The sequence below is a fragment of the Colius striatus genome, chromosome 1 (assembly GCF_028858725.1).
Source record: "Colius striatus isolate bColStr4 chromosome 1, bColStr4.1.hap1, whole genome shotgun sequence".
NCBI classification, from domain to species: domain Eukaryota; kingdom Metazoa; phylum Chordata; class Aves; order Coliiformes; family Coliidae; genus Colius; species Colius striatus.
This window is the reverse complement of record NC_084759.1, coordinates 28835440-28856450: the sequence shown is the minus strand read 5'-3', so window position 1 is coordinate 28856450 and position 21011 is coordinate 28835440. Positions and strand designations below refer to the sequence as shown.

Below are 21011 nucleotides of genomic sequence, written 5' to 3'. Positions count from 1 at the left end.
GTTGCATTATACACAAACTGAAAAGTGTAATTGTTACTTTCTGAAAGCTTGAGATTTTAAACCCTGGTGCATGACAGTCACGAACATCAGGTAAGACCTCACATAGACTGGGGTTAGATGCTCATGTGTAGGTTATATTTACATAGAATCATAGAATGGTAGGGTTGGAAGGGACCTTTAGAGATCATCTAGTCCAACCCCCCTGCAGAAGCAGGTTCACCTCCAAGGAAGGAGACTCCACAACCCCTCTGGGCAGCCTGTGCCAGGGCTCTTTCACCTGAACAGTGAAATAGTTTTTTCTTCTAATTAAGTGGAACTTACATGTTCCAGCTTCATCCCATTACCCCTTGTCCTGTTGCTAGTTACTATAGAAAAAAGAGATGTCCCAACTTCCTGACACCCACCCTTCAGGTATTTGTAAATGTTAATAAGATCAGTCTCCTCTTCTCCAGACTAAACAGCCCCAGTTTCCACAGCCTTTCCTCATATGAAAGATGTTCCATTCCCCTGATCATCTTGGTGGCCCTGCACTGGACTCTCTCCAGAAGTTCTCATAGCTAATGTGTAGACATAAGCAAAGTGGAAAATCTGCTGGGAAAACTTCAACTACAGACGTTCAGGATGTTGCAGTTGTGTGCTTGTAATAAAGGTCAAATACATGTCAGGACAGGGTTACTGTTGCGTTCTTCGGAGCCCTGTGTGACAGGAGATTCATGCTTAAGTGCTTTTAAGCATGTTTCCTGCATTTTTGTGAGCTTTGTGATCCTCTTTGCTGTGAGCCTGGCATCATCTTGAACTTGTTTTCAAAACAAAACTCAGGAAGAAACTTCCTGTGGTATGTCCTTTAACAGATTCCAGCAAATGAGGCTGCAGAAGGGGTAGCAGAGGGGGAAGAAATAGATTTGTTCTGATCATGCTGCATGCTTGTGTCCCTACATTTCTGAGCCTGTTGGAGGGCAGAAAGAAATTTACTTCTGTCAGTAGCATGAAAATAAGAGTGGGGAAGGAGGGGGAAACTGAACGGCACCAAGGGAAAGCTCTCCACATACCAGGCAGTTGGTATGGGAAGACCTAATACACCCTGAGCGCAGGAAACATTCCTGTTGGAACTTCTGCCCTCGTAGACAAAGTCAATGAAGCACAGGACACAAATCAATGGGGGGAAAAAAGCAGTTTTAGGAGCTTCTTTGGCTTTTTAAAATTTTTTTGTTAGGTTTTTAGATGCAAAAAATATTATAAGAAGCAAATGTAACTGTGCTATACTGAAGGAAACAACACTTCTAGCCCAATGAGTACCAGAAAAGGGACAGTATTAAAATTACCTCATTGCACCTCAGCTGTCTTTGCAAATATTTTTAAGACTTCTCATATGAAAGAAAATTAATCCTAATGCTTGGATATTGTCTCAGAAGTGGCCAAAGCAAAGAAGTGCTGCTGTCCTGTGCCACCGTGTTTATTTGGCCAAGGTGACTGTGTTGCTGTCTCTGATATTGGGTAGGTCCTTGCACACACTGCTGTGACCAGTCAATGTGTTTGATCTGGACTTGCAAAGTGTGATGAAACTTCCATCCAGGTCTCCTCACCTTCTCTAGCTGAACTGTTGCAGCTTTAGTAAAGAGCCACAGAAGTTTTTGCATTAATTAAATAATGGAAGACAGAAAATGCGAGAGTTGAGTTATTGGGTGGAAGGGGGAGCTGCAGGGTTACCTGAAGCAACCTGCACAGATGTGCTGCACTTGCAGAGATAAAAAGTAGGGGGTGGATTCATTTGTTTGAACAAGATTGTTTCCAGCTGAATCAGTACCGTGGAAGCCAAAAGGTTTATCAAAGCCATCTGATTTTGAGAGGCATTGTTTTTGAGCCAATTGAGAGTAGTGTTGTCCTCTGGAAAGATGAGTGCACACTTTTGTTGGCGTAAGTTGTGGGGGAGAATGGGAGCCTGACACGTGTGTATTAGCAGAAGTCAGTGGTTTAGAAATATGGGCAGAGCTGTATTCTTAATGGCACCGTTTGTTCTACTTGCATGACGGTATTTTACTGCTGTGGAGGAAGCCACACAGAAGGTCCTACAGCACTGTTGTCATACTGTGAGTTTTTCTGGAATGCTATACATGAATGTTTTCACCTCGTTAGGGTATTTCACTGTCATGGCTTGGTAAAGAATGTCATCATCTTTGGCTCTCTCTTAATAAAGAGAAGAAAGATCGTGAGTTGGTGTAGTTCAAAGACACGCCTGTGCCAGTTTGCTGTTGGCTACGGATGCTGATGTTCAGTTTGTTTTCTGATTGTTGGTTGAGATTAATTTGATTCCTGAGAGGTACTTCCAGTAGCGTGTCTTTTGCTTCATGTCAGCCTAGGAAATCTTGGAAGAGAAGGCACAGGAAATGTCCTCACTGGGGAGACAGCCAGCAGCAGCACAAGGTGTTCCCTGTCAGGCCAGAGCACACTTTCTCACGCGGTGGGAGGAAGCAGAATCTGGGACCCAGCAGGACGGGAAGGGAAAGATCACAGCGAGGTCATTAATGTGGCCCTGTGATTTTTAGTGACAAGAAGGTTGTGGGTTATTTGATTGTTGAACTCATATTTTATTATCATTTGGCAGTACCAACCAAGACAAACTACCCTGCACACCCCAGGGGCAGAATGTGTCTGGAGTTAGAAGCATGTTGCCTTCTGGAGATGCACAGGACAGTACATGTGTGACAAAGCACATGGTGTGATGCAACTGTTTGCAGAGGTGTGTTTTATAGTAATGACCAGACACTTTACACAAGCAAGGAAAGCTGTATCAGGAATGATGAGGGTTTTTTTTCTGATGTAATTGCACTAAAGCTTCATGCGATAAACTACATCAGGCAGGGATTTTTCTTTTTTAGTGCCCTAGTCCTCAATGCTATCACAAATCTATGGGTTTGCATACAAGCATCATAGCCACGCAGAGATTTCTCCATCTAGCAACAATAGTTGTAGTGTACTTTCAGATCCCGCTAGCAATTTGTTCAAATACTTTATTGATGGAGATTCTTGCCTTAAATTCTTTGCTGCAGTATCTATGACTCGAGCAGTGCACTATATAATGCTGGGAGAGGAGCGAAGTCACAGATGTGTATAAATGTGGAGTGAAAAATTTTCAATTACATGTAATACAGAGAGAGGCCTTAAACTGTTAGAGGAGGCAACATCTAATAAATACTTCTTTCTGCAGGGAGAAAAGGGCCGAGGTTTGTTGTGGTCACTATGGATTTGGCATCACTGTAAAAATATTAATGTTTATAAATGGTTTTTATAATTTGATTTAAAAAAAGTTTGATCTTGAGTCTATATGTAGGATACAATGCTGTTTGTGGCTGGGCTCAGCAACAAGGAGTACAACCAGACAGCTTCACTCTATCATACCCATAAACTGTTGCTAGCTTCAACCTGTAACACCCCTAAACTACTTCCAGCTTCAAAGGCAAATCTGAGGGCAGGACAGTTGGAAGGCAGCATCACTAGGGCAGGCGGAAAAGGCTGGTTCTTTTTATTGTGCTGTCATTTAGTGAGATCTCGACTGGCTTGAGAGTTGGGCAGAGAGGAACATCATGGGGTTCAACAAGGACAAGTGCAGAAATCTGCATCTGGGAAGGAACAACCCCATGCAACAGTACAGGCTGGGGACTGACGTGCTGGGGAACAGCTCTGCAGAGACAGACCTAGGAGTTCTGGTTGTTTACAAACTGAACATGAGCCAGCAATGTGCCCTCATGGCCAATGGTATGACCAATATCAATACTATGACCAATGGTATCCTGGAGTCAATTGTCATCAAGAAGAGTGTGGTCAGCAGGTTGAGGGAGGTTCTACCCCTCTGCTCTGCCTCATTGAGGCCTCATGTGGAGTACCGTGTCCAGTTCTGGGCTCCCCAGTTCAAGAATGACAGAGAACTTGTGGAGAGAGTCCAGTGGACAGCTACTGAGATGATAAAGGGAGTGGAGCATCTCTGACACAAGGAATGGCTGCCGTATCTGGGGCTTTTCAGCCTGAAGAAGACTGAGGAGAGACATTATAAACACTTTACTGAAGGGAAGGTGTGGAGAGGATGGGGTAAGTCTTTCTTCTGGAGTGCCCAGCAGCAGGACAAAGGGTAACCAAGCACAAGCTGGAACACAGGAAGTTCCACTGGAACATGAAAAACCCCTTTCCTGTGAGAGTGAGGGAGCCCTGGCACAGGCTGACCAGGGAAGGTATGGAGTCTCCTCTGGAGGTTTTCAAACCCACCTAGACATGTTCCTGGGTGACCTGATCAAGGGTGAACCTGCTTTATCAGGAGGTTGGCCTGGATGATCTCTAGAAATCCCTTCCAACCCACACCATTCTGTGATTCTGTAATCTCATAGTCTATGGGCTTTATTCAAGCAAAAAATATCTAGTATTTAGAGTAACATCCATGAGCTCCCAATGTAGTGGTTTTACTACATAGGTTTCTGTCATGCACCTCCAGAAAAACTGATTTTATTGTCATTTTAACTTAAGTAGTAGAGGCCTGTGACCATGTAAAAACAAGCAACTAGTCTTGGTGGACCATGAGGTGCACTTACATCAAGCTTCCCCATCACAAATATTTAATTTGCATGAAAACTAAAAAAGTAGCAACCTCCTATCACATCCGAGGAGGAAGAGTCAAAATAAAAAGGCTTGGTTTCATTTCCCTTGAAAGCATGACTTCTATTCCCACCAGCAATTACCATGAAACTATAGCAACAGTTTTAAGTGAAAAGAATAAAATTACTTAAGATTGTTCAGCAGCTGTAAACAATGAGTCAGGGCTGCCTGCTTGAGCAATATTTCACAGATTGCCATCTGTCTATGACCTACACTTTACAAGCTGTTGTAGCAAGATGTTTAGAATAAAGATACTGTCAGGTCAGTTGAGAAATTACCATTAATACTTTATTTGACCTTGCAGTGCTTTTGTTTGTTTGTTTCTTCTTTTTTTGAAAAAGAGCTGCTTCTCTTTCCTTTGTCATTGTATTCCAAAGGCCAAAAGCCTCCCTTTAAAAGAAGAAAGTTTAAAAATATACTGATTTGAATGTTTTAATCCTTTTATCTAAGTGATAATTGGGAGGGGGAAAAAAAGAGCAGCAATTTACTTAAAATTTTACACATGCATATGCTTACTGCAGTTTATATGTAGAGTTACTACCTCTGAGGCTCCAGGACAGATGATTAAAGGCTATTGTAGTTCAATTCATCTCCTGCCTCCCTTTTTCTCCCTCTAATTGTAACTTGAAGCATTCTGAGATTGTTTTTCGGTTGTACCTGCTGATGGAGGGGAACCCCAAGTGCCTTGCTTGATGAGAAGTTATATAAAATGTGGCTTTTAGAAAATTAGTATTTACACTGAGGCTAGTTGTCAGCTCTTTAAAAGGGTATGATGTTCCCTAAGCACCAATGCCCAGGGGGTTATGAGAGCAACACAAATTCTTTGCCTGTCATTGGGATGATCTAGGGCCTGGCTCTAAAAGCATGTTAAAGCAGCTGTGAGGGAAGCTACCCAGAAGGGTGTGTTTCCTTCTTGCTCATAGCTGGGAGGGTCTCCACTGGCCATAACCACGGTTTCTGAGAGCCTTTGCTCCCATTTTAAATTCTCCCGTGCTCTTGAAGCCAGTTGGGAGGAGTGAGCAATGGATTTCTTTGTGCTGTAGGGATTTAGCTTGTTTCTCCAAGCTGGTAGATGTCCGTTGTTGTCAGTGGTACAGCTGTACAAGACTCCAAACCTTCCACAATATCCTGTATCATCTGATTGTAAGAAGTACTTAGTTATGCTTAGAAGCAGGGTAAAGTTACAGTCACAGTTCTACTGGAATCATAACAAGGAATATCTAAATCCCACTACGATCTACAACTTTTATCTGGAGTTTCCGTACTTTGATTTGCCTCAGAAATCCCCTTTGTTGTGTGTTCATTTTAGTAAAACTGGTTTAATTCTAATGATGAACCAGAAAAACAGGTTCTTTCCTCTTTAAGTAAGTTAATGAAAGAGTTAAAAAGAGATCCTGCACAAATGAATAGTGACTATTAAAAATACTAGTCAGTGTTTATTGCACAGCATAGTTGTGATTTGCTGTCAAAGCTCTGGGTTTAAATAAATCTCACTATATCTAGTTGCTTTACATGTGAATAATTACGTGCAAGTAGTAAGAGTCTTTATTATGGAATTACTCATGCTTTTTCTAAGTGGTCATCCTGAGAATCTGAACACCAACGTGCTTGTTTGCAGCAGCGATCTGCCTTTGAAACGGGGACAAACAACTGCAGACGACTGAATAAACAGATGTTATAAAGATCCGTGAATCTGGGCGTCGGCATTTTCAACCTCGCTGGCTTAAAATCCAGAAGATGCCCAAAGCCTGAGGATTTCTGACGTGAAATGTAAGTGTAATGCTCAGTGTTAAAAGCAGTATTGTGGTTAGGAGCCGAGTGAATGGCAGAACGAGTGATGACCGTACAGCGCGTTACTCCTGTCCGGATCTACACCTCCAGGGCTGTTTATGTATCTCTTTCAGTCATTCTTCCCGTCTCAGAGAAAAGGCACCGACTGCCTGCGGCAGCGGCCGAGGCTGCAGGTGCTCATTTGGTGAGGAAGCGGCGCCGATCTCCCCACCGGGACGTCCTTTCTCCCGCAGTCTCCTATGGCTGAGCTAAGCGGCTGCCACCGCTCCTTCTCCTACCGCCAACTCCGCTTTGACCGACGTGAGCTGTAAAGCCGAGGCCGGGCCGAAGGGCGCCGGCGGCCGGACGCTGCTGCTGCCGCCGCCGCTCCCTCGGGGGAAGGCCGAGCCGAGCCCCTCCCGCCTCGGGGCGCGCCCTCGCTCCAGTTGCTTGGGCGCACGCAGCGGAGCCGCCTCCTATTGGCTTAGCGCAGGGGCAGGAGCGCGCTCATTGGCGGGGCGGCGGGCGCGGGCAGCTTCTCGTTCCGGGTTCGGCGCGGCGCCGGGGTGTGTGTCGGGGGCGCGGCCGCCGCTCGCCGCCAGCGGCCGGGGAGGGGGAGCGGCAGCGGCAGCCGGCCCGGAAGTGACGGCAGAGCGGCTGGCGGTGACGCGCTGTTCCCGCGGGCGGCGGCGGCAGCAGTGGTAGCCGGCGGCCCGTCGTTATCGCCGCCGGCCCGTCGTTATCGCCGCCGGCGGGGCCCAACGCCCGCGCGCGGGCCGCCATGCCGCCCAAGCCCCCCCGCCGGGTCGCCGCCGCCAGGAGCCAGCGCGCCAGCCCCGACGGCGGCTCCGCGCCGCCGCCCCCTGCCCCCCGGTAAGCGCCGGGACGCGGCGGGGCTGCCCCTGTGCACGGGGAGTGCGGGCCGTGCCTCTGCCCGGGCTCTTCTGCGGTGGGGAGGGGCGGCGGCAGCCCGGGGCCCCCGGCAGCGGCCGGCGTGCGCCCGTAGCTCGGCGATCCGGTGAGTGGCTGCAGAGAGGCCCCGCTGGTGATGCCATTTGCGTCCCGTAGGCTCGAAATCGGCGAGGCGGACTTCGTGGTGCTCTGCGATGCTCTGAAGGTGTCGGAGAGCGTGAGGGAGAGAGCGTGGAAGACGTACGAGAGCTTGTCGGCCGCGGATGGAGCTCTAGTGAGTACCTGCCTCTTGTAACGCATCCCTGTGCCGCGCTTACTGTGTGTCTCCCGGACTGAAGCGCTAGGCAGTGACTTGGCCGTCCCGGGGCCGTGTGTCTCGCAGCCAAAGGCTTGTGCGATTTGGCTCTGTCTTTTTTTGCCAAGTGCCGTTAGACCGCAGTTGGATGTTGCAGTGTGCGTGTCTATATAAACGGGTTTCTAGATACCTCCCTTTTTTTGTTAATGGTTTCCAATAAAGGTACAGGCTCGGGAATTCTTTCAGATTGCTAATAAATGCCGGTAGAAAACACCACCATGTTATCAGCCAGTTCTTTGAACCACAAGTTATTTGAAGTATGCCTGAATCAGCTGTATATGGGTCACCTCATTGTGTGTTTCTGTGTGTTTCTTCCCTGTGCATCCTTCTTTATGAAGCTGAAGAAAGGGTCTGGAAAAGACTATCGAAGAGAAAGAGATGTTTGTCCATTACACTTTTTTTTCTGCTGCATAACGTCAATTTGTATGTACTTACCGTTGAGGCATTTCCGTTCAAAGTTAGTCATTGGGCATGTGTAAACAGATCAAAATGCTATGCCCTTTCCTGATTTCCCCGCTCCTTCTCAGTGTATTGCTTTCATCTCAACAATCTCACCCCAAGAACAGCTACAATACAATTAAATCATGACTGAAGCTTTGTTATATAGACCTGAAGTAGATATAAATTACCTAGCCGAGGTGTTATTCCCACGGTGCAGGCTACCCTCAATGCATTTGCTGTGACTTAGCTGCTGCTTCTTCTGCAACTTGAGCTAACTTGCCACAGCTATGCTGCCACTACTAATACCTTGTTATCTGTGGTTTTTAAACCACAGTATGGATATACCAGCTCTTGCTGCATTGGAGTTTCGCAACATGATACAGTAGCAGTGTGGGAGAGAGACTGTACAGCTCTTTTGGTAACAGATGCTGTTTCTGGCTGTGGATGTTGCCAAGGAGCATTTACTTAAAAGCATAGTTGAGCTCCTCTGTATCAAATGAAACAGGAGTAGTCAGTTCTATTGAGTGAGAGAAAACAAGGCAGTGTTCAGCATAATTCTGCAACCTTCACTCTCAGGTGATGTTTTGTTATCATTGTTCTTTACTTAGCAGTGTTTAAATAAGACCCATGGCATTGGAAACCCCTCCCTTCAGCATTTGAAGATGGCCTTTTTATTCAGAACAGGACAATGACTATGTCTTTCTTATGATACACAGTTAATATTTATTGTCTCGCAATTGAAGTGCAGTTAAGGCCTATGCTAAGAGCCTTTCAGTGCATAGGAATGAGTCCACATTACATTGTGGTTCAATCCAAAGCTTTTTCCTCGAGCTTTCTCTTAATTCAGCAAGATGTTGAAGTTAGGAAGGTGGTAAGCATGTGCCTCCATGGGGACCTGACAGGCACTGGAATTGCTCCTTCTAGCTGAGACCAGTGCAAGCTTTATCTGAGTGTGAAGTCAAGCCAGTTAACAGCCTAGCTGATAACAGCTTCTCTTTCCAAGTCTAGCTTGTTAGTATGAGGAGCAACTTTTCAGGAGGCTGTATTTAAATGCCCACCCCTTTCTCCCCTGTGCTGGTCATGTGCTGAAGGGGCTGTCCCAGAGTTTGTCCTGCTGTGTATGTTTTAAGCAGCATGGTTCAGTGCTAACCTGTTCAGTCTGAAACTGGAACAGAAGCTGCTTATGTAACAGCTTTCTGTTCTCAAGCAAAAAGGGAAATAGCAGGACACCAGTTGAGACAAATACCTACCAGATCATTTCTGTTTAACCCTCTAGTTGGTTTGACTTGAAACTTAAGTCATCAGACCACTGATTGAAATAGAGATAGCATCCCACTTTCAAGCCATTTACAGAGCATAAAGACTGGAAACCTTACTTTCCCTGGCACACTGGCCTTGTTGTTGATCTCAGAATTGTGCCTGCTAAACCTCTGAGGAGATGGAGGAGATTTGAAGTGCTGACTAGGAAGTGATGTGGTCCAAACATTAGGTTCTGTGGTAACTGGCAGAGATTCAGGGAGCAAATGTGATCTTGGACCTAGTCTGAACACCTGCTGTACTCTGCTCAATGAATGTTTAGTGAATGAAAGTGAATACGTTCATTAGTACTGTCCTTTTGGGGTCATTTAGAGTATATGGAACGTGCAAAGAGACTCTGGAAACTAGGTATATGTCAGGAGGCATCAGTCAGGAGGAGAAATGTTGGTATCCACTGCTGCCTGGAATGAATCCTCTCTGCCAACATCTGCAGAAGCCAGCGACACCACCAAAACTGACTGACTTGTTGCTTTTTTTTCCCCTTCAGGATGTCACAGCTTCCCACACTAGTAGTTATTATTTTGAGTCTTTTGAGCTACTAATGATCGTACTTCTCTCTGAAATTTCACCTTTCTTATCTTGCACAGTTCTTCACTGTAGCTTAAGAGTGCTCTCAGCCTTGGGGGTTGAACTAGATGATCTTTAAGGTCCCTTCCTTCCAAACCATTCTGTGATTCAACTTACCTGTTTCTGCAGCATTTTGAGTCAAGGATCTACAGCTGCACTCTATCCCAGCTCTGCCTTCAATCCTTGAAATGTCTGGGCCCCTGTGAGAGATGTGGAGGAGAAAGGTGACAGAAGAGAGATGGTTACACAGTCTTTCTGGAAAATGTGACTTACTTGTAGTTGGAAAAATTAGACCTGCAGAGAAAGATTGTTCAAAGCACTACAACTGTCTGTTAAATAAGGTGGCGGTTTCCTGCGTAGCTGGAGAATGTTAAAGCTTTCCTCTGTGACAGCCAGAGTTTAATTGCACTTTTTTACAGTAAAATCATAACTCAAAAACTCTTGGACAAAACTCCAAACACTGGTCCCAGAAATGCTGTTGGTGCATGGTGTAAAGGAAGGAGTCTGATACACGACCAGGAAGATGATTCATTTTTAAATTCTTTCGATATCTAGTGAACTCCTGCACAAGTTCCTTGTAAACTTATATTCATTCTCCTTTTTTTTTTAACCCCCAGAAAGTCTGTAGCATCTGAAGGTGTTTCTGTCATCTCCCATAGTTTCCAGTTGCTCATCTTACATTCTGAAATTCTTTCCAATGGGTCACTTACACTGGTGTGCAGGTGCTGGGGAGCACTTGGTTTGCACAGGAGTTGGACTGTGTTCTTTGTGAAGAAGACTTAAAAGGTGAACTGTAGCTTAAGTGAAGGAGTGAACTAATGAGATATTAAATATAGCAAGGTTACTCTATAAAGACCAAAAAGTTAGTGTTCCTAGTTCACAGAATTTACATTTACATAAATCACTTCCTTTTGATTCTGTTTTTTCTTGCTGAAAAAGAAAACATTGTAGGTGTTAAGCCACCTCCTCTTCTTAAAAGACGTTCAGAAGCTTCTTGCTTTTGGCAAAACTATGAAACACATATGAACTAATAAGGGAGCTTCGTCTACTATTTCTAGAACTTTAAACTGCATCTGAATCCACTGAAGCTTTGGATGGATGAGCAAAATTGCAGCTATTTTAGGGTCCTCTGTAATTAAACAAAAAACAAAGGGCTACTTGAAAGGCCCAAAGCAAACAAAATCATCACCACGGCCTCTTTCTGGTGGTGTTATCTTAGTAGCAGATGCGTTGCACGTGCATGTTATGCCCTTGTACTTCAGTAGCACAGCTCATCGGCTTACAGTTTCTTTTTTATTATTCATCTCCTGCCCATCCTGGGGAAAGATTGGTGTCCCCTCCCCAGTCTTGCTACATTCAAGAAAAAAATAATGGGACTTTTTTGTGTCAGAAGAACTATTTTAACCAGTTCAAAACATTCCATTGACTTCCATTACTTTTGGCTAATATTGCACTTGAATTGGATTTAATCTGCTGAGAGCGAGGAGTGATCTTTCATTCCAGACACTGTTCAGTAGAAAACGTCTTACTACAAAAAAAGAGAGCATCTCACTGTTTTTACCCAAGACTTCTTATTTGTACAAAGCACAGTGTTCACTATCATATTTTTTTCCCTAGGAATTTATTCTTGCAAGTTTTAATTCTGAACAGTTTTCTATCGTGAATGCTTCTTCATTCTTTTTCCCTGCCATCTTTCCCCATGTAATCATAAACTTATGTGTGTGTTTCTTGTATTATCTAGCTAGTTCTTCATATTGGTTAGGATGTGTGGTGGCTGAGGTTTTAGTAAGGTAACAAGTTCCACAACTTCCTTTTCAAAAATGAGGTTTTTGGTGTTTACAGTATGACATCCTATATTCCATTTCATTCAAATACCCATCTGTGTTTGTATAATTCTCATGTACATTTCTCTTGACTTTCTTTTGCACAACGTCATTTGAAGTTTCTATTCCTGGATCACTTTTGTAGGCTGTCATCAAAAGTGTTGTCAGTGTTGGCAGAATAATAAACATCTCTAACTGCAAGCTAGAACTAAGACTTGCTGTGACCATCTCCTTGTGACTGGTTTAGCACTGGAGAACCTCTTGAGGGAAAAAAGTTCTTTCTCTCAGTGCCTTCGCTACTTTGTAACAACAACTGGGAAGAAGAGAGGCATGAATCAATAGTTGAGTTTGATGAACATGTTAAGCCCATGACTCTCATTCCTTTTCACTAAGATTTAGGCAAACTGATCTGCTAAAAATAGATTAAGTAGTAGTAATAGTGAGCCCAGGATGAGACATAAATTATTTTGAAAGGATTTGTAAAAGTTTTAGATCTTTTCCTACAGAAAGCTGTATTAATTCAGCAGCACTAACCTACATTGTCCAAAGTCAGAGAGTTGGTTCCCTAGAATCCTGTAAATACAACATCTCTCATAGATCAAGAGGACTGACTGCTATGAAGTGATGCAATTGTTCCTAGTATTTACAGAACTATGTCATGGTCCTGGTTTGCAGGGGTGTGACGTGATGGTAGCTTTATAGTTACCAAGGTCATCAGACTCCAGTGGCAGAGTAGTCATCCTTTTTCTTGGTAGGTCACTAGCTAGCCTGAACCTTAAAGATTCTTTACAGTGCATCACAGACATGTTAATGCTGCAAAGTAGACACCTGTGTCCCACAAGATGTTTTTTGTTCTTGCGTGCCTGACAGCTTGTTGTACTTGGCAGCAAAGAATTGTTGGCACTGGCTGAGGCGTTGGGAGCAAATCTCTTAGCAGAGCCTTTCTTCTGTGCAAAACCTCCTCAAGAGCAATTTTTTTTTATCTTAGCTTTAGTTTGCTGGTAGTATATGATGGTACATAAAATATCTAAGAAGTGAGCTTTTGCAATAAACAAAGAGACAGTGACCATTTGACTTTACTATCCATTCCTCTGTGTATCATCAAATGCATCTCAGTCTGTTAACAGCCTCTTTCAAAGTAATTTTCAGGTGTACAAGGTGTCATAATTCATAGAAATGCTCAAATAGTAATGCAGGAAAAAGGCAGTAACTTAAATAATGGACAGTTAATACGTTGTTGAAGGTGGATGGTTATCTAGCATTCAAGCCTGTACTATATCTCTTGTCAACTGCAAAAACCAACGCAACTTTTCATTAGTTGGAGGAAGCTTCAGCAAATTTTCTTGAATCAATAAATGCTGGTCCCAAGAAACAAGCAGAGCAATTGCAAAACAAAATAAATGCTGAGTAGTGTTAGTGAAATTGTTGTTGTATCATTTATAGATATAGCAAGCTATTTGTCATGCTGAGTAAGCAAGGACACTAGCGGGTGCTGAGGATGCAAGGCCTTTTGAGGCAGTTTTAGAAGACCTCGTAAGGTGGAGGGAGTCTGGTCTAGTGCAATTTTATTCCTGTTTCCTTTTGGGAGTATTTTCTAGGATGAATTGACCCCTCTGGTTTGCATTGGTATTGTCTGTGAGGCAGCTAGGTGGAGTGATCGGGGAAAGAATAAAAAAAGTCAACCAGGGAGTGGGCTAAAACAGTGTAAAGGAACAGGAGTTTGGCTCGCTTGCTCCTGGGGCTCTTTCACCTCTGTCCTCTAACAAGTGTAACTTCTGACATAGAGCTTTTGAGAGATGTATTGAAATGCTACTCCTTTGCTGGAGCAGCCTGGGTGGTGCTGGACATTTATTTACAAGGATGCCAAATGTCTGAAGAGTATTTTACAAGTTTGCTGTCTTAGGAGCCTTGCAGGGCTGCATCCACACCTAGTTCTGTTGTCCTAGTTCTTTTTTTCCAAAACCTGTGATATACCTGCTGAAGTTTTTTATTCTAGCCTTCTGCAAAACATCACTTTTTAGAGCTTTTTTGGTGGAATGACACTGAAACTGATTCCTGGCCAACTCCGAGCAGCTGGCTTGTGAACCGTCAAGAGCGGACTCCTTGTGGATGGCTCGTCTGTCGTTGCGGAATGGCTTTTCTTAAGTAAAGTGTGATCAGTTACACCTTATACCTTACTTCTAAGCAACAGAAGGCAGACCTTAAATGTAGATGTGTAATACAAAAATGCCTGAAGGTGCTTGTTACTGTCACGCTTTAGTAAACAGAAAGTTGAGTTTGTGCTTCAGGTGTGGTAAATGGTTGAAACCTCTCTGGAGAATAAAAGTTCATGGGGATTTATTGTGTGTTCTTGCAATGATTTTATATTTCTTTCTTAAGGCTTCTCTCTGGCTTCTTCAGTACTCGATATCTGTTGTGATCAAATATAGTAACTTCAAAAAGAAAAAATATCATGGCTTCTGCTTTAACGAACGATTTGGGGAACTAAGCTTCTGTTTCAAAGCTTTGCTGATTTGTATGGGTAAAATTGATCTTGTTACTCTAGGAATAAGAGTTGAAGTGCTTGGTCTTTCATCTGTAACATAAAACGTGTAATGGTTTTCAGTTTTCAAGTAATTGTCTACTTATAGTCAAATGTTTGCTCGAGGGTGTTTTGTTTTACCATCTCTTATCTAGTTTGGGCAAATTAATGCTTTCCACAGATTACCCACTTTTATTGCATAATAAAAATAAGCCCTATTTTCTCTTTTTCTGAAAGGCTTATAATGAAAAGAAAAAGGAAACGTGGGGAGTCTGTATCTTTATTGTAGCAATTGATCTGGATGAAGTGACATTCACTTTCACAGAGCTTCTGAAAAGTATAAACATAAGGTAAGTGAATTTATGATTTCAACAGTTAAGCAGTTGATATTTTAATAAAGAGAATGTTTTTAAAGTACTGTGGATATTTGCACATATCAGTCTAGTTGTTTTTAAAGTGAGGGTTACAAGGGAATTCTGAATATTTTGGTAAATTAGGAGCCTTTCTATCATATTTTGATTGAGGAAGCAATATTACTTGTTTGATTCAACTGTCATTATCTGTGATCATATCACACATTGTTCTTGCTCAACCTAAAGTCTTCATCAGTTTAAGTTGGTGTAAATTACACTTAAAATATTTTCCTTTCTTTCCCTCTCTCGGAATTTTCCATAAAACCTTTTTTCCAACATTAGGCTTAGGCTAAATCAAGAAGTGAAAAAAAAAATCCCTCTTTAGTTTGCTTTCTAAGAGCATGCTGCTCTTTTTCAAATATTTTAATGCCAGTCTAAATTTTGTACTTTTGTACATGCATTTTGCTAGGGGATTGTTGCTGTTACATTGTATATTCACCAAGATCACACTGCAGAAATTAAGATTATATGATAGTATCTGCCTTTAAGGTAAATTTAGGTGGCAACAGCAACAGACATACCTTGTTTTAGATTCATTTAAGGAAAGAGTTCAATGCCATCTGCTTAATAACTGTGCCATGTCTCGAAAGCAGGTGCAGGAGCAGAGTCTTTTGGTGCTCTAGGGCAGGAGGCTCAAGCAGAATACCGGGCATGTCGTGGCAGTAGCCCCAGACTTGCCCTGAATATCACTTTCTTGGAAATCATCTTTTATGATTAGACTTGTCTGTGTCTCTTCTACCTCGTGTCATCTCCCAGAGCAGTGATCAGGTTCTGTGTTTCGATTTAATCTCTCTAGTCATGACTGAGTTGGAACCGCGTGGATGAAATCTAATTGCATTCATGCAGCAGCATTCGGTGTGTTCCACCCAAGTACAGACCAACTGCAGCCTGAAAGAAAGTTTTTTCCTTAGGTTTTCAAAGAGTAAGCTATTACTCTTGTGGTGTTGATTTTAGTGGTGCTCAATTGTTCATTAGTCCTGGGCTTTTTGTCAGCTATAAGGTCAAACTGGCAGAGTGATCTTATCCTCTAAAGCCATACAGATATATTGGAAATATTTCTCATTCCATTATAAAAGAATTCCTAAATGAACTTCTGACTGGTTTTATATTCTGTGTTTTTAATCTGACAGAGATTAAAAACAAGATCAGAATACCATATGCTAATAAAAGTTCAGAATATGTTTGATACAGTTGAAATAGTTGAATATATTTGATAATTTCCTCCGTGTTAATTTTTAAAAATGTATTCATCAACAAGATGCTTTTCTTGATGGCCATAATATTCCATGGATGAGTAGGGAAAACTTTAGTCCCCTGTGTAATAGTATTTCCAAAGGGTGGGAGTGTCCTTTACCACCAATACCTGTTGCAAGACTTGAAATTCTATATAATTCAGTGCATTCGTCTCAGTTTTCATTCATAGGTCTCTCTTTAGCATAGATGAAGCCAAAGCTTATTCCCTTAGTATAATGAGAACTTGAAGCAATTGAATTAAAACTTATAGGTAGAACAAAAGAATTGAGGTGTCTATGTTGGATATTTGTGGTTTTACTCTTGGAGCAAGAAAGATGTTGTACGATTAAGCAAATTCTGACTTCCAAAGATAATACTGTGCTAGCCAAGAAAATTATCTTTCTGTAGTAGGACACATACTGCGAGATGCCACTGCTGCATAATTGAACAGTATTCCTACCTGTGGAAAATGTAAAGGTGGGGCTTGAGGTAAAAAACTAGTGTTTCCTAAGGCAAGGTTCTCAGTCACTGCTAGTTATACTAAAAATATGCCTGAGTCAAGTGAAGTAAGGCAATGGATTTTGGTGGGTTTGTTTTTTTGGGTTTTTTTTAAAGCTGTTTCAGAATATTGATTCTCAGAGTTACAATAATCTGTCATCTTTTCCCATTTTTTTCAGCGTGTGCACGTTTTTTCAGTTTCTGAAAGAGGTGGATGTTAACATGGATACTGTAAGCACTAAAGTTGATAGCACTGTATCAAGGCTGAAAAAGAAATATGATGTATTACTTGCACTATACCACAAGTTTGAAAGGTAATATGTGTTTCATATTGAAATTCTGAATTCTTTATGGCTGTTAACACTTAAGTATTTGAATTTTTCAAACTCTGTATTGGAAGAGCCTATTTAAGCTCTGTGTGCTAATATTTACAGAACAGTGAAATGGATAAGTTTACATGCATTGAGTAAACACATCTTGCATTCTACTCCATAACTATTACAGTTCTTTGTTAAACAATCTTCTTGTTGCAGTACAAACAATAGTATGAGTAGCATGACAAGTGGTTGCTAGTCCTTTCATTAAGCTTTTTATGGATATAAAGAGGATTGCTTTATTATCTTTTTTTCCTTCCTTTTAATTTAATGGACTTGTCATTTCTACCTGCTTACCCCTTCCCAAATCCTGATCCAAGAGTCTCTTTCTAAGGAACATTGGAAAGAAAAAAAGTGCAAATAAGATAGTTTCTCCCAAATCTGGAATGGAAGGCTGTTTGGTCCAGCATTCAGGAGCATTGCAGAACCTGCTTTATTAGCAGTTATTATTTTTAATCAAGGTAAACCTTTCCAAGTGGTTTAGCAGACCATACAGTGAAAATCGAAGGGCATTCTCTTTGTACAGAATGAATGGAATGCACTTATGGCAGAGTGCTAAGAGCTCTCTGTCTGTAACTTGAAAAACAGATTATCAAGTGGATGTTTTGTTGTGTTGCTTTTACCCCAAGTTGCTAAGTTGCTGCACTTTGTGCTTTAACATGAAGACAGAAATCATAAAGGCTTTCTATCCTTTTACAGGCTAGTGTGTGCTAGCACAGATGCATATTGGCAAGATCTGATATGATCTGAGGCAATTTTAATCAGTCTGTGAAATCCCCTATAGCCAATATAAAACTGGTTCATGTTATTAGACATTGAAGCATCATTCCATGATGGGTGTATTGTTTGTTACTTTTGTGCCAGAATGCTGTGGTATTTTTAACCAACAGGAATTTGAGTCACTGTGATGTTTGGCCACAAACCACAAGAGTCATAGAATCATAGAGTGGTAGGGGTTGGACAGGACCTTTAGAGATCATCTAGTCCAACCCCCCTGCAGAAGCAGGTTCACCTAGATCAGGTCACATAGGAACATGTCTAGGTGGGTTTTGAAGACCTCCAAGGAAGGAGACTCCACACCCTCCCTGGGCAGTTTTTCCTTATGTTTAAATGGAACTTTTTGTGTTCCAGCTTCATCCCATTACCCCTTGTCCTGTTGCTAGCTACAATAGAAAAAAGTGATTTCCCAGCCTCCTGACATCCATCCTTTAGGTATTTGTAAATATTAATGAGATCTCCCCTCAGTCTCCTCTTCTCCAGACTAAACAGCCCCAGTTCCTGCAGGCTTTCCTCATAAGGAAGATGAGACTCTCAAATATCCCTTAAATGAGCCTTGAAGGGGGTAACAGGTCACCCCTTGCTAATTTCTAGACTAAAGGCATGAACGTGATTTAAGTTTTGTCTTTTCAAAGTCCAATCAATCACATTTTTTTTTTTATCCTGGTTAATGTGTAGATTAATATTTGTGAAAAGTTCTTGGTTGCCTTAAAGCTGTGAAGCTCTATGTAAGACGTAAATAATTTGTTTTTACTCATTGCAAGTATTTTTGAGGCTATAAGAATGCCATTGTAAACTTGTGCAGGCATATTTTGGGTTTTTTTCCTTCTCCAACTCTTTCTTTTTACTTGCTTAATTTTTCAAAACATGAGTCGCGGGAATAATTTTTTTCAAACAGGATTTGAAATAATTTTTTTTTGGTTCCTTTTTGGTTTAGAACACACTGAACTGATTTCTTGACATACCTAGAACAATTAGGAAGCTCCGTTACAGCACAAGGCTTGAAGTGACACTGCAGAAATAGTAAAGATTTTAAAATGTCCTTTTGTGGAGTGTTCTGTGCAGCTGTGGCATGTGCTTTGTAGTGTTTTACAAGCCACTGGAGTACCAATGTGCATCCAAATCTTGTCTTTATGGAAGAAAGCAATAACAGATTTTATTACACTGAATTAAAATTATTTTGCTGTTTACACTTTGAAACAAGGGGTAATGGGATGAAGCTGGAACATATAAGTTCCACTTAAACATAAGAAAAAACTATTTCACTGTTCAGGTGAGGGAGCCCTGGCACAGGCTGCCCAGAGGGGTTGTGGAGTCTCCTTCCTTGGAGGTCTTCAAGACCCACCTGGACATGTTCCTATGTGACCTGATCTAGTTCGACCTGCTTCTGCAGGGGGGTTGGACTAGATGATCTCTAAAGATCCCGTCCAACCCTACCATTCTATGATAAGCATGGCAAATGCTTATGTCAGAGCTCTGGCAGGACTGCAGTTGGTCTGTTGATAATCCGTTCTTCAAGAAGCAGAATTTCTAAAATTAGCATAATGTTTTGTGAACTGGTGTATCTTTTCCTGCATTGAAGTCAAAGAAATGGCATAGTTTGCTGTCAGAAAAATGTTTAAAAATAAGAATTTATGTTTATTTTCTAGGACTTGTGGCCTTATTTATCTGGAACAACCTAGTAGTGAGTAAGTTTGACTTTCCCAAATTGTGTTTGTCAAGATAAGATGGAAAACGTGTCAGTGTTTTGTCTTTAACCCATGAAGATTAACCAAAGTCATAGTGTCGTGTGCTTAATTTAAATTTAGTGAGGATTTTGAGTTTCAGTGACATGATGAGAGCTGTAGAAGTGACGTACATGTGATCACTTCCTCCGAGAAGGATCATCACCCAGTGGTGGGTGTCTCAGTATGGTGGAAATGAACATTTTGAGAGTGAGCTTCCTAATCATAGCAATAATTCAGTGGATGAATAGATAGTGGATACCTTAGCAGCTCACAAATGAGCTTGAATTCATGCTGTGACTGGAGAATAGGGCATTAGTCAAAGGCACAAGGGAAAAAACAACTTGTAACAGTGAAGTGAATTACTTACGTTCACTTTCATTTCCAAGGATGATATAGGTATTTGTATTCTTTTTACAGAGACTTTATTTTTTCAAATAAGTAGCCATAATTGTAGGGAATGGAATGGCTTTAATATGCTTGTGACTTAACTGCATGGGAAATGTTGCATGTTGTCTTAAATTGTTTCATAGACTGAAGCATGTTTATAGAAGTTACAGTTCAACTTATTATGGAACTGTTAATCCAAAGTGTTTCTTCTTGTGTCTCTACAGAATTTCTGCTGAACTCAGTTCTGTATTAGTCCTAAAAAATTACTGGATTACTTTTTTGCTGGCAAAAGGTGAAGTATGATTATTTTAATGAGCATTTTAATTGGTATTGTTGAAGTAACTTTGTGGGTTTGTTTCACGTCCAATATGAGACTAGCATCCATATTACAAATACACATAGCACAGGCACATAATGTTTTGATTATGTGGCTTTTGTAACCACTCAGAAACAATTCTTTTTATGCAATTTAACTGTTTTTTTCACCAATACTACTTCATGCACATAAATACATATCTTTCAAAGGTCTCTCAGATTTTTCTACCTTGAAAGTTGGTATTCTGTATTTGAGTCTATTCTGAGGTTCTTTGTAGTGTGCCAGTATTTTAGTAATGGATAGTTACCTGAAAAGACTGGTGGATTTTTTAAAGTAGGCTTATATACATAATAAATAGCAATTAAAATATAGAAAGAAACACAATAAATGTAATAATAAGATACTATTATAGTAAGTCCCTGAAATTATATCCTTTGAATGCTATGATTTTTCATTGAAAAAGCAGAAGTTGCAGTTAAAGCTGAGTGATGAAACAATTACAGTAGTCCATGGAGTCCTGTCTCATGGTATTACTCCAGGCATAAGCATAAAGCAAAACCCACAAAGTTTTTCTAGCCTACTTTTTCTTTGAGAATAAGGAAAGCTAAATTTTAGCAGCAAATAATTGATTTCACAGGAGAGCCTAGATGATGCTTGCTAATTTTAGTAGAACATAAATACAGAAATAGCACATGTAAATAGAGGACAAGTAGTGGCCTCTAGTTGTCCTGTATTGCTGTTGGATTTGCAATTGTTTCCTGGTGATGCACACCATCTTGGAATGGCCCTGTAGGTCTTATATGCCATGTGAGTTAAAATTTGGGAACAGCAGGGTTAATATAGTTTTAAAAGTGCTCTTCACACTAATATTTGTGTGACTTTTATGTTTTTTTTCATATAAATTAGCTAGGCTAATAATTTTAATATATTGGCTAATAA

The 21011-nt window shown here is 41.5% G+C and overlaps 1 protein-coding gene across 2 annotated transcripts in view; it reads left to right on the top strand.

The window, feature by feature from the left end:
* Positions 1-7079: 7079 nt before the first annotated feature.
* The window catches only part of RB1 (RB transcriptional corepressor 1), a 73704-nt gene continuing 59772 nt past the window's right edge, over positions 7080-21011 (top strand). For both annotated transcript variants that reach the window (XM_061994685.1, XM_061994692.1), the window contains exons 1-6: positions 7080-7284; positions 7480-7597; positions 14585-14697; positions 16671-16805; positions 19292-19330; positions 19981-20048. In XM_061994685.1, the coding sequence (XP_061850669.1) occupies positions 7193-7284; positions 7480-7597; positions 14585-14697; positions 16671-16805; positions 19292-19330; positions 19981-20048 (565 nt within the window). In that variant the 5' untranslated portion in view covers positions 7080-7192. The remainder of the gene's footprint in view (positions 7285-7479; positions 7598-14584; positions 14698-16670; positions 16806-19291; positions 19331-19980; positions 20049-21011) is intronic.